Source organism: Fragaria vesca, linkage group LG5 (genome assembly GCF_000184155.1).
Source record: "Fragaria vesca subsp. vesca linkage group LG5, FraVesHawaii_1.0, whole genome shotgun sequence".
Lineage (NCBI taxonomy): Eukaryota > Viridiplantae > Streptophyta > Magnoliopsida > Rosales > Rosaceae > Fragaria > Fragaria vesca.
In genome coordinates this window covers 19,555,367-19,568,619 of record NC_020495.1, presented here as the reverse complement: position 1 = coordinate 19,568,619, position 13,253 = coordinate 19,555,367, and the positions used below count along the sequence as shown (strand labels likewise).

The 13,253-nt window shown below is 37.3% G+C and overlaps 1 protein-coding gene and 1 pseudogene across 2 annotated transcripts; both read left to right on the top strand.

Moving 5' to 3' along the window:
• Nucleotides 1-700: 700 nt before the first annotated feature.
• LOC101307022 (root phototropism protein 3-like) lies at nt 701-3,948 on the top strand. The gene is made up of 5 exons (XM_004301580.1): nt 701-788; nt 892-1,061; nt 1,439-1,508; nt 1,643-2,929; nt 3,388-3,948. Exons 2-5 carry the CDS (start codon nt 946-948, stop codon nt 3,946-3,948), a joined length of 2,034 nt encoding a protein of 677 aa, XP_004301628.1. The 5' UTR covers nt 701-788; nt 892-945.
• A 2,408-nt stretch (nt 3,949-6,356) lies between these two features.
• On the top strand, nt 6,357-12,412 carry LOC101296572 (annotated as a pseudogene). The gene is made up of 7 exons (XR_184722.1): nt 6,357-6,556; nt 7,008-7,372; nt 7,503-8,848; nt 8,971-9,248; nt 10,266-10,297; nt 10,409-10,815; nt 10,941-12,412. The product of XR_184722.1 is annotated as a glutamate receptor 3.3-like (transcript).
• The last annotated feature ends 841 nt before the right edge of the window (nt 12,413-13,253 follow it).

Genomic DNA, 13,253 nt, shown 5'->3' with positions numbered 1-13,253 from the left:
GTAGGCCCAGCCCGGTTTTATACAGCCGTCTGATCCCAGTCTTAATGAAATTGGGGTCGGTCTTGGGTCGTGCTTAACCTTACACCTTGGTACAAGTTATATCGCACAAACCTAGTGGTTAGCTACAACCGATGGATGATGCAAGTTCTTCATACTTTGCATCAATTTGTAGAAGCATGGTTTTTCTATTTCCATGAAGTGGAAACAACCTCTAAGAAAATTGTTGGTAAATTTATCTATGTTTATATTTACTTTTTTTGATAATAAAGATGCTTTTATAAATAATCGTAGCTGTTAAATATCGTTAAATATGTTATTTTTGTAAAAATAAAACGTACAAAGGTAAATATAATGTACATAATAACAATAAAATTTGATTGATAACTGATTGAGCAATTACACTAATTGATTACTAATTACATAATTTACTCTCGTCGGTTACAATTTTAACAAAGACACACATAAATGTGTTTTTTCTTCAACAATTTTTTTAATTTTTTTTTCAAAATCCAAAAAAGTGAAAAATTTAAGATAAATTTGCTTGTTTTCCCATTTATCTACCTGCATCCGATCATTTTTGCCGCTTGCATCCAATCATTTCTGCCCCTTTGCAAGACTCACGTGGAAGGCAAATGAGTATTAGTGCTGGAAGGGAGCACCATATATAGATCATTCCTTCAAACAGTGATCCGAAAACAAACAGTGTACCAACTACAGTGCCCATTACTACACAGCTGTAACTGTAAGCACACTCGTCCAAACCAAGCCGACATTTCCAAGCAACCCATGTGAGTGAGACTTCCTTTTCATTCCCCATATATGTTATCTCAGTTAGTATTCACTGCCAAACCTTCTCTGCTCATTTATTTCTCTGCCTGCTCTTATTTGTAGCCACTTGCCTCAGAAATTTCAGCTCAAATTTCCCCTGGGAATTTCTTCAGAATCATGTGGGAATCAGAGAGTGAGTCAGTTGGAGGAGGCAGAGACTATGGCAATGGAGATTTTAGTTTAAGCAAGCAGAGTGTCAAGAATGATGGGTTTGAGCTAAAAGGGAATTCATGGTATGTATATATGAACAAAGTAGATACAGTTGTCTATTTGCATATATTTTTAAATTGTTTTTATTAGAACTAATTGTATATTGATGTAGTAGCTAAGTGACTAAAGTGGGATTACAGACACTATCTTATTGAGTTTGCCAAAACTAGATAGAATTTTGAGAAAGAAACTGTATCGATGATCAAACTCCCTTACATGTCTGTCTACCTTGATTTCTAGACCCCATAGTTTTGGTGTTAGACTAGAAGGCTAGGTTTCCTATTTATTGTTGTTGGGACAGCTAAGAAAGTGGGATTTCAATTTCTTAAGGCTTTAGCTAATCTTTGTGCATGCAACATAATAATGGAATTGTTGGCTTTGTTTGTTTTGAATGTAATAGGTATGTTGCAACTGATATCCCAAGTGACCTGTTGGTTAAAGTTGGAGAAGTCAATTTTCACTTGCATAAGGTAACTAATTCTCTGGAAAAATGTTTGAACACTGAGCTTAGTGTAATAGTTATATATTTTATTGCGTTACTAATAAGATTAGATTAGAATGTCTTTGATTCCATTCATTCATTCTGTTGCCTTATTTCAAGTAGTATCCCTTGCTGTCAAGAAGTGGAAAGATGAACAGAATACTGTATGAATTACGAGACCCGGACTTAAGTAAGATGGTTTTGGATGACCTTCCTGGGGGACCTGAGGCCTTTGAGCTAGCTGCAAAATTCTGCTATGGCATTTCTGTCGATCTGACAGCAGCCAACATTTCAGGCCTTAGATGTGCTGCAGAGTTCCTTGAAATGACAGAGGACTTGGAAGAAGGCAACCTTATTTTCAAAACTGAAGCTTTTCTCAGCTATGTGGTTTTATCCTCGTGGAGAGACTCCATAGTGGTGTTGAAAAGTTGTGAGAAGCTCTCTCCATGGGCTGAAAACCTTCAAATTGTTCGGAGATGCAGTGAGTCCATTGCTTGGAAAGCTTGTGCTAATCCAAAAGGCATACGATGGCCATACACTGGTAGTAAGGTAGCTACAAAAGTTTCAAGCCCAAATTGGAGTGACATGAAGGACTCAAGTCCAAGTAGAAACCAGCTGCAAGTTCCTCCTGATTGGTGGTTTGAAGACGCTTCAATTCTTCGGATTGATCATTATGTCAGGGTTATTACTGCAATCAAAGTGAAGGGGATGAGATTTGAACTTATCGGAGCTGCAATAATGCACTATGCATCTAAATGGCTCCCTAATATAATAAGTGATCATGGCTCCGGGTTAACACCTGATGAAGGAAGCAACAGCAGCAATAGTAGTGGAAGCAGTTGGAAGGGTGGACTTCACCTGATCGTGGCGGGAACAAAAGATAATGAGTCTTCAACTGTTCAGGCCAAAGATCAACGGATGATCATCGAGAGCCTAATCAGCATTATTCCACCACAAAGGGACAGTGTCTCATGCAGCTTCCTTCTTCGGCTTCTGAGAATGGCAAACATGTTGAAAGTAGCACCTGCATTGGTGACTGAGTTGGAGAAACGGGTGGGAATGCAATTTGAACAGGCTACATTGGCAGATCTTCTCATTCCATCTTACAACAAAAGTGAAACTATGTATGATGTGGATCTTGTCCAGAGGCTTCTGGAGCACTTTCTTGTTCAAGAACAGACTGAAATGTCAAGTCCAAGCCACCAATCTTTCATTGAAAAGCACTATGAAAGGGGTACAGGGCCAAATGCTAAGATGAGGGTAGCTAAGCTTGTTGATAGTTATCTTACAGAAGTGTCAAGAGATAGAAGCCTTTCCCTAACAAAGTTCCAGGTACTCGCAGAAGCTTTGCCTGAATCTGCAAGGACCTGTGATGATGGACTTTATAGAGCAATCGATTCCTATCTCAAGGTACTTATAATCCCTTCTTATTTCCCAAAAATACTCGATTGTTAATTTCTGTTTTAGCATGTATGCATGCACACTGGGAATATCTTTTAAGAAAATACAAAGCTAGCTAGATACAAAATGTTCATAATAGCTATAGAAGTGTATCGTTCTCGTGGAAAATGCAGATACCAGAGAAAAAACAAGTATGTGATGAATGTTTGTTTGTAACACATGCTTTTATCATAGATAAATAATATTGATTTTATTATATGAACCATATATAGATTGCTAGTGATGCTATATTGCTATGTTCTTCTTAATGAACCATTGCTGCTAGGCAAGCTTCAGTTAGCAACTTAGCATAGCGAGCCTGCTCTTTGATGATTAGCTTGACCTTAATTATAAATGAAAATGGTAACTTGTTTGATGTATAATCTGTTCAGATTATATATTCATGTGTTCTTTTGTCAACATAACAGGCCCATCCGACACTCTCTGAGCACGAAAGGAAGAGGCTATGCCGGGTGATGGATTGCCAAAAACTATCCATTGATGCTTGCATGCATGCTGCACAAAATGAAAGGCTCCCATTAAGAGTGGTGGTGCAAGTTCTTTTCTCTGAGCAAGTCAAAATAAGCAATGCATTAGCTAACAGTGCCCTTAATGAAGCTGGACGAGACTCTAATTATCAGCCAATGGTTCCAAACCGGAAAACACTACTTGAAGGGACCCCGCAATCCTTCCAAGAAGGATGGGCAGCAGCAAAAAAGGACATCAACACTGTAAAGTTTGAACTGGAGAGCGTAAAAGCCAAGTACCTTGATCTCCAAAATTCCATGGAAAACTTGCAGAGACAGTTCGATAAGATGACCTCAAAGCAGAAACATACATCAGCTTGGAGCAGCGGGTGGAAGAAACTCGGCAAACTCACTAAGACTACAATGGTAGAGAATCAGAACGTTGGACCAGACCATCCGACAGATGGTGGTGCAGAGCAGACTAAAAAGATTCCTAGGAGGTGGAGGAATTCCATTTCGTAGGTGAATTACAGGTGCTACACTTGTCTTCCAAAGGTTGTGTTACATGGTTCGTACGTTTTGGTTTCTTCCACATTTGTGTTCCATTATCACTTAGATTTGATTGTTTCAAAAGTCTATTAGCTAGCTACATTGAAAGCCTACATGTTTTTTTTTTTTTTTTTGAGAATGATTGAAAGCCTACATGTTGAATTGATGTAATTGTGTGAGGTTGATGACTAAATAAAAAACCTGGAATAGAATTTGCCATGCCATTAGAGTGTACTTTTTAGAATGAATAATGGCACTGAGAAGAAAACACGAGAGGCACTGTCCCTTTAGTTTCTCTTTATTTATTTATTTATTTTTTTATAATTTTTGTATATTCTTTTAAGATTCTTATGTCCCATTAGTTTAGAACTGTAACGCAGAAAGGCAGGAAGATAGGAAGCACTGACTAGATGAGGCAATGTGATGATGAGAAATTTTGAAAACTAACTAAATTTTGGTCATCAAGATGGTTTTTAACCTTCTTTTTTCATTTAGTTAAAAAATAACCATATGATAGTATTAAAAGTCTTTAATACCCTTTTAAATCAAATAACCATTTTAAATACCTTTTTATATTTTTTCTCAAAAAAAAGGAAAGGAAAATATGAAATTCTTGTTCAATCGTTCGTCTACTACAACAACTGAACTTCTTGAGTATTTAATTTATGGGATTTATTTTTTCTACATCCAATTGAGGAGCATCTAGCTAGGTATCATATTCATAGTGTTCAGATTTCGTGAATAACATAGATTTACAATGTTTCAATTTCAATAGAAGTTTTGTGGATTTAGGGATTTGAAGTTTGGGGTTTTCAGGGGACTTACATGTGCAAGAACTCCAGCAACCCAATTCGGAAAAATACAGAAAAGAGGAATAGAAGAGACCAAGATGCTTTGTATATATACATTGATTATGATCATTGCCATAATTAATTGGAGACAAAGAAGTTCAGACTTGTAGAAAACTCAATTCTAAGTTTCCAACAGTGAATCCTTGGGATGAGATAGACGATGAAACAAAAAAAATAGAAAAATACCCAGAGCTTTTGTACATGGATTAAACGAATAATGCCCATGGATTGGAAAAAAAACCTAAAGTCTCTTGCAGATGGAATATATTAAATCTGTTCATGGAATATGAAATTTTTCCTTGCAACTAAATAAGATGACATAATAGTCATTTTATCTTGTAAAATGGTTAGTTTTCAACTAAAATAAAAAAGAAGGTTAAAAACCATCTTAATGACCAAAAGTTGGTTAGTTTTCAAAATTTCTCTGTGATGATGGATGTCAACTAATAATCAACCTTTTTTGCTTTGTTTTTTTGTTTTAATTAAATGAATATATAGAAAGCAACTTGGCTACATAGCAATGAAGCTCAAAAAATCAGAGGCAAAAAATCTTTCCTTAGAGAAACAAAAAGAAGTTCAGCACATAACCTCTCAAATATTACATACTAGAGAGTAGAGATCTTAAAGAACTAGGCAACTAGCAACTCATCACATAGAAATTCTCCATTCGACGAGAGTGGCGAGATTAGGGGGTGAATGAGGGGCTTGCAGACTGTAGAGGCACAATCGGATGAAATCGACAATCAAGCTGAACAGAATAAACTGGAATGAATTGAAGATGCTCATTATTACATTTTCGATTGTTCTGTTCACACCATATAGCATACATTGACAATAACAGCAAGAGACATGTCTTTCCAAGTAGTAGTGGAACTGTGGAAGCCTAAGATATGAGCAGAGAGACCAAATGAGGTCAGGAACAAAAACTCCATGCTTGCAAAGCACATGAGACCATATACCCTTGCTGAAAGGGAAGTGAAAAAGAGATGGGCACACTGAATTAATAATAAGTTGGGACCTCTGATTAGTACCTTCATCATTATTGGAGAATGTCTTAAAAGGATGGGTTGCTATGAGGATATGGTGGGACAAATGAACCACATCAAGTTGCACATTATAAATTTGTAATTGTCATTTTGACAAGGAGACAAGTAAGCATCAACTACAGAAGCCTACCGGCCAATTAGTATTCTATAAGATAGCTATTAGGGATAATTCCATGAGTAGATAGCTCTAGAAGTTCCGAGAGGAATTGAGTTGGTCTTATTATGACCATACGAAGAGAAGACTTCTGCTACTCAGCTACTCAACAAATTGTATCGAGCATGAAGCTCAAGTTTAATATATAAAAACTACTTTTTCAAAATTTTAATGAATTGGAAATCCCTTAATCGAAAAAAACGAATTAGAAATAAAAAAAAAAAGACAAATGGCAGCTCTAGATCCTTGTTTTTTGAAACCAAACAAACTAGTTCATCTTCATTCTTAGGGGAATCCCACCGCAAACCTCATCTCTCACAGTTTAACTTTAACCCCAGCAAAGCAAGCAAGTGAAATTCTCATATTCCTTTACCGCACGTGAAATATCTGCTTTCAGATGTCATCTATGTTGTGCAAAATGTTCCAATCAGTGTTATATCTTCCAAACCTCCCATGTTGTTGCTGTAGCCACTCTTTCTCCCCAAAAAGGAAATTCCTAGATTCCTCTCTGCTTCTATTTCTTCTTTCAGGTGCGTTTGTCATGTGGGTCTCATTCTTTCTCTGCTTTCTTTCCATTCTTTTGCTGCATCACGTAACTCTATCATAACTATATATGCTTAGCTTCATCAATGAGCCTCAGACTTTTCAGTAGACTATTAAAGATATATGCTTTGAATCGATTCTAGCTGTTTTTTCGAAATAGATATTTTGATTCTGGTTTCTAATTCACAAAGATGGTTACTTTAGTTTGTATTGCATAACTTTTAAACAGTACAAGATATGCCTTCTGGTTTGGCATTGCATTCTATCATGTGAAACAACCCAAGAAAGAAATGCAATGAATTGATGCAATATGAGGTTCTGGGTCCAATATTTATGTAAAAACCAGAGCGTGTAGTGTTTGGTTTCCCTTGTTATTTTCGACTTTACGAGAATAAGGTTTTGGGTTTAGCATTCTTAGATTGTCTTGTTGTTTTTCAGATGATGCAGTACTGTGCTCATCTCAAACTGAGAGCTTTGATGGGCAGTTCTTGGTGCTCATGATTCAATTGGGGATGCAGTGAGGATGTTGTCATTTAAGATGGAATTGGTTTGGGTTTGTCCCTTGGTGGTTCTTTATCTTGGGGTGTTCTCATTTGGGTCTAGTAAGAATGTTTCTTCAAGACCAGCTGTGGTCAACATTGGAGCTCTTTTCACGATGGACTCTACGATTGGTAAAGTTGCCAAGATTGCTATTGAGGAAGCGGTGAAAGATGTGAACTCCAATTTCAGCATTCTCCATGGGACCAAACTTGTTGTGAAAATGCAGAATACCAATTGCAGTGGGTTTCTTGGAATGGTTGAAGGTAATTTACTTTTGCTTCTAACACTTTGGGTTGATTTTGGTTCTTTGTTTGCTGGGTATCATAGTCGAGATTATGTTTCAGGAAGTCCATTAATGATAATTACATATAACATTAATCATGTGCATTGCAGCTTTGCAATTCATGGAGACTGATATCGTCGCCATTATAGGCCCACAATCTTCTGTAGTTGCACATATTGTATCCCATGTTGCAAATGAACTCCAAGTACCACTATTGTCATTTGCAGCCACAGACCCAACTCTCTCATCCCTTCAGTTCCCATATTTTATTAGGACAACACAGAGTGATTTGTATCAAATGACTGCAGTTGCACAAATTGTTGATCATTATGGGTGGAGAGATGTTATTGCCATTTTTGTAGACGATGATTACGGCCGTAATGGCATATCAGCTTTAGATGATAAACTTGCTGAGAGACGCTGTAAAATTTCATACAAGTTGGCAATTCCCCCTGGACCGGCAGCTAATCGGAGTGACATCATGGATCTGCTTATTAAGGTTGCCTTATTGGAATCTCGAGTTATAGTTCTTCATGTGAATGCTGATTCAGGTTTCATGGTTCTTGCTGTGGCACAGTATCTTAAAATGACGGGTGATGGTTTTGTATGGATAGCTACAGATTGGCTTTCATCTGTTTTAGATTCTGCTTTTCCTCTTCCTTCTGAAATTATGGATACATTGCAAGGAGTTCTTGTTTTGCGGCTACATACACCAGATTCAGATAGAAAGAGGGCCTTCTTTTCTAAGTGGAACAAGATAACTGGTGGTTCTCTGGGACTGCATACTTATGGGCTTCATGCTTATGATTCTGTTTGGCTGGTAGCTCATGCTATTGATGCTTTTTTCAACCAGGGTGGGGTTATTTCATTCTCTAATGATTCTAGGATAGAAGCTGTAGAACAAGGTGGTAGCCTTCACCTTGACGCAATGAGCATTTTTGATGATGGACCACTCCTGTTGAAGAACATATTGCAAAGTAACCTTGTTGGTTTGACAGGTCCCATCAAGTTTGATTCAGAAAGGGCTCTTGCTCTTCCAGCATATGATATTATTAATGTGGTTGGAACTGGGTTTCGACGAATTGGTTACTGGTCCAACTATTCTGGGTTATCAACTGTACCTCCTGAGACTCTCTATTCAAAGCCAGCTAATCGTTCCAGTGCAAATCAACAGTTATATAGTGTTGTCTGGCCAGGGGAGACATTAACGAAGCCCCGTGGTTGGGTTTTCCCAAACGATGGGAAACTCTTGAGAATTGGTGTGCCTATTCGGGTCAGTTACCGGGAATTTGTAATGCCAGTTCAGGGAACTGATACTTTCAAGGGTTTCTGCATAGATGTATTCAATGCTGCTGTAAACTTGTTGCCATATGCTGTTCCATGCAAGTTTATCCCTTTTGGAGATGGTCTGAAAAATCCAAGCTACACAGAGCTTGTGATATCTATCACAACTGGGGTGAGTAGGATATGCTATGACTGACAATTTAAATATAAAAGGGCAAGCACGATTGGTCAACATGTGTGATGTGTGTGTGGTGTGTGCATTCATTGACTAATCTTCTCACTTATACTTTACAGGTCTTTGATGCTGCTATTGGTGACATTGCCATTGTTACAAATCGAACGAAGATTGTGGATTTTACACAGCCATATGCTGCATCTGGACTTGTTGTTGTGGCCCCCTTTAAAAAAATGAATTCTGGTGCTTGGGCCTTCCTTCGACCATTTACGGCACACATGTGGATAGTCACTGCTGCTTCCTTTCTTGTTATTGGTATAGTTGTATGGATTTTGGAGCATAGGATGAATGATGAATTCAGGGGTCCACCTAAGAAGCAACTTATAACTATCTTGTGGTAAGTTCTTTAGTTAAAATCTCATCAGGACATTACTAACTTGTACAAACTGTTTACCAATAGTTTTCCCTTAAAATCCTAATGTGATCAACACCTGACCTTAATCCCAAGTGACTAAGAAAGTGATTTAGAATGGTAAATCTGGCCTTCAGGTAAACCTTAGTTTCATGTCCATATATCATTTTTTGAGTTCCTGAATCTGTTTTCATACTATATCACATATGCCATGAAGACAGTAGGGTCAAGCTAGTGTAGGTATCAGATGAAATGAGAATTTTTCGTCATCTCAGTTACAAAAGATCTAATTGATATTTTCTGCTGGGAAAGATGCAGAGATGGGATCTGGTTGTTGATTGTGATCTAATATCCTATATGGAACATAATTTGGATTACAATAGTGAAATAAAAAAATGAAGATAATTTTGTATTTGAAGCATTTTTGAGAATGTTTCCTTGAAAGTTTTTCATGGTATAGGTTGTCAACTTTGAGTTTCCTCAGAGGTAGACATAATTCACATAAAAGAGAGGAAGCCTGTCATAGTTAACCTTAAAATGATTCTGGAAAGAAATGGATTTGTGCGCAAAAAACTTTTCTAAGGTTGAAGAGGGCTAAGGTCAACATATGGTTCAAGCTGCTAGAGATGAAACACCTGCGCACTTGATCAAGTTCCTTTTTCATCTGTTTTTTTGTTTTTTTTTTGTTTACTTGTCTGTATGATTCATAGTATATGTATGTAAGAATTGTGTGATCTCCTTTTGCACCTGGGACTCTATTCTAGAGCACATCCTGGTGCTAAATTAATAGACTTGCTATTTTTCCCCATTCCATGATCCATCTTGTTGAGAGGGCCCAAGAATATGATGTTATTGTCATTAGTTATCTCTTTTAGTCTTAGGTTCCCTAAGACTGTCAGACTAAGACTGTCAGAATCTGGGTCTACATGATGACAGATGACATCTTCCTCTTCCTAATAATTGTTGGCTTCTAATATGTAATCTTGTTTCTCAACCTTGCAGGTTTAGCCTCTCAACTCTATTCTTTGCCCATAGTAAGTTGGACAGTGAGACTTAGATTTTTGTATCATAATTCTGTATTACTAGGGCTGTTCCTTTTTCCTCATATTTATTTAACTGAGTTGGTCCTTTTGCCCCATCTGCAGGAGAGAACACTGTGAGCACCCTTGGTCGAGTAGTGCTACTTATATGGCTATTTGTGGTTTTGATAATCAACTCTAGCTACACTGCTAGTCTGACATCAATCCTCACAGTACAGCAGCTATCTTCTCCTATCAAAGGAATTGAAAGTTTGAAAAACAGTGGTGAGCCAATCGGGTATCAAGTGGGTTCCTTTGCTGAGCATTATTTGAGTGAGGAGCTCGGCATATCCAAGTCCAGGCTCATTGCCCTTGGCTCTCCTCTAGCCTATGCTGAGGCACTTCAGCTTGGTCCTAAAAAGGGAGGTGTTGCTGCGGTGGTTGATGAACGTCCTTATGTTGAGCTATTCCTCTCAACACAGTGCAAGTTTCGGGTTGTAGGTCAAGAGTTCACGAAAAGCGGCTGGGGTTTTGTAAGTCTCTGTTCTTAAAGCATTATTATTCTGAAAACAGGTGTATTAGATCTTTTCGATGTTAGCCTAATGTAGATGAGTAGTTCAAAACTTATCAACTTTTTTTGTTTTCTTGTCCATAATAGGCATTTCCACGAGATTCTCCTTTAGCTGTTGACATTTCAACTGCAATTCTACAATTATCGGAGAATGGTGATCTGCAACGGATCCATGATAAATGGTTGATGCAAAGCTCTTGCAGTTTTGAGAGCACTGAAATTGAATCAGACCAGCTTCAACTCAGAAGCTTTTGGGGCCTCTTTCTCATATGTGGAATTGCTTGCTTCATTGCTCTCCTTGTATATTTTTTGCAAATTATGAACAAGCTACGTCATGCTGACCCACCTCAGAGTGTTTTAACTAGTCCTGGTGTCTCACAATCTGGGCGACTCCGGCGATTTTTATCAATAATTGATAAAAAGGCTGACCAGTCCAATAGTGGAAGTAAAAAAGGAAAGTTATTAGATCACTATCCGACAACGATAAAGATGGTAAGTTGGGTTGGACTCCCAAGAAGAAACAAGCAGAAATGACTGATATGGGCGAGGGTGACATCAAGTCCAGCAGTTAACTCATTGGTAGATCATCACAATTGTACCATTACAGGTAAGTTATAATATGAGTATCTGACCATACCTAATTATGCCATAGTAGCTACTAGTGTACTCTGAATCACTGATTCTAAGAACATGTGCTGAACAATATTGATTCATGGAATTTATGGAATCTAGTTGCTAGTGTAAAGCATATATTATATACTCTGCCTATTGACCGCAATAATTAACTATTTTATATTCGGAGAAGAAATTCATTTGGTGTTTGGTTGTCTCATATTTTGGACAAGCGTTGAGTCCAGTTTCACTCCTTACTGTTATTAAGTTGAACATTCTGATGTAGAACCAAAAGGAAAAGATAAACAAAAAGTTCACTGGTAAATGGTTCAGTTCCTTGCAGACGTTTTTTTTCGTCTTGTTTTGTTTTTTGTTATGTTAAGTAGTGAGTGCAGAGTTATAGAGTTCAAAAGAATTAGGATATCTGCAATGGTATAGATTTTTCTTGGTAATAGGCCAAGTTGATATAACTTTGAGATTGAGTAAATTGGACGATAGTACCGGAGGAAATTTCAATTTTAAGAGAATTGATTATCTATTTATACTTTGGATTTCTTTTAACTTACCAAATAGAAAACACCTTTCCTCTCCTAGAAATTCATTTGCTCGCAAATATAGTATATGAGCTTTGAATGACATGATTGATTCCTTTCTTCCCTTTGAAATTGAAGACCAAAAGCAGTAACAATTATCGTGGGTGTGGCAAGCATTTGTAGGGATATCTGTTAGGTTCTGTGATAGTACGACTATGAAAAATCACATTTCTGTCATACACAGCTTCTATACTGCACGTTTTCATAAGATTTGTTAGGTTCTGGGAAAGCATGGTCATGAAGTATTACTGTACTTTTATGACATTGCTGTATGTGTTACAGGTCAGTTCTTATGCTTAGCAAGTGATTAGTTCATCTTAAACTCTAATTCAATTATTACCAATCCTATTTTAGTGGCATGCCAATAATGAGTATTGGTGGAATCACAAAGAAGAAACTAACAGTAACGAATGATAGAAGCAATATTAACTTGGTTATTGTATCATTACATGTACATGCAAACATAAATGTGATTTCTTCTATTTAAAGTTATTTATTTGTGTTCTTCTACTTCATATGAAGTTTAAGCTCAACAAATCCAATGTACTTGAGCATTTTCTTCTTCCCATTCGTAATGTGAATAACTGTGCTGTGACAAGATATCTTGGGATCTGTTGGGTTCTGGGAAAGTATGGCCCTGAAAAAAGAAAAAGAAAAAGACGTAAATATGCAGCTGTGCCACATCTCTTACAGATTGTCATATTCCATAGTAGAGATGAGCTTCTCAGAGATAAAACGTAGTACACTGATCTTGAACATCAATACAAATGACCAGTTTCTATCTTCTTATTCTTCGCATGGTCAGTCATCTTTCATGAAATTCACACTCACAACAAATTGTTGTACACCCATTTCCCTGAAATTGATTGTGCCTAAATTGGCAGTCTTAGTGTGTAAAGGATGTAAAACCAGTCGGGGAATATCAGCATTCTAAAGTTTTAATTTAATCCAAGCCTGCCCCAGCATTATTAGCTATTAGCATGGTGTTTGTGGTATTATTTTGAGTTCTCTATATTAAGTCCTTGTCTTCTGAACTTGATATCTTGCTCTATTTGTATGAAATTTATGCCCAGTATGTCGAACAATGATCCAGTGTTCCTTCTTCTGTCTAATTGAAGATAAGAAACCGTGAGAATAATACGTTAGGTGTGGCAAGAATTCATAGACATCTCTGTGAGGTTCTCTGAAACTGTAT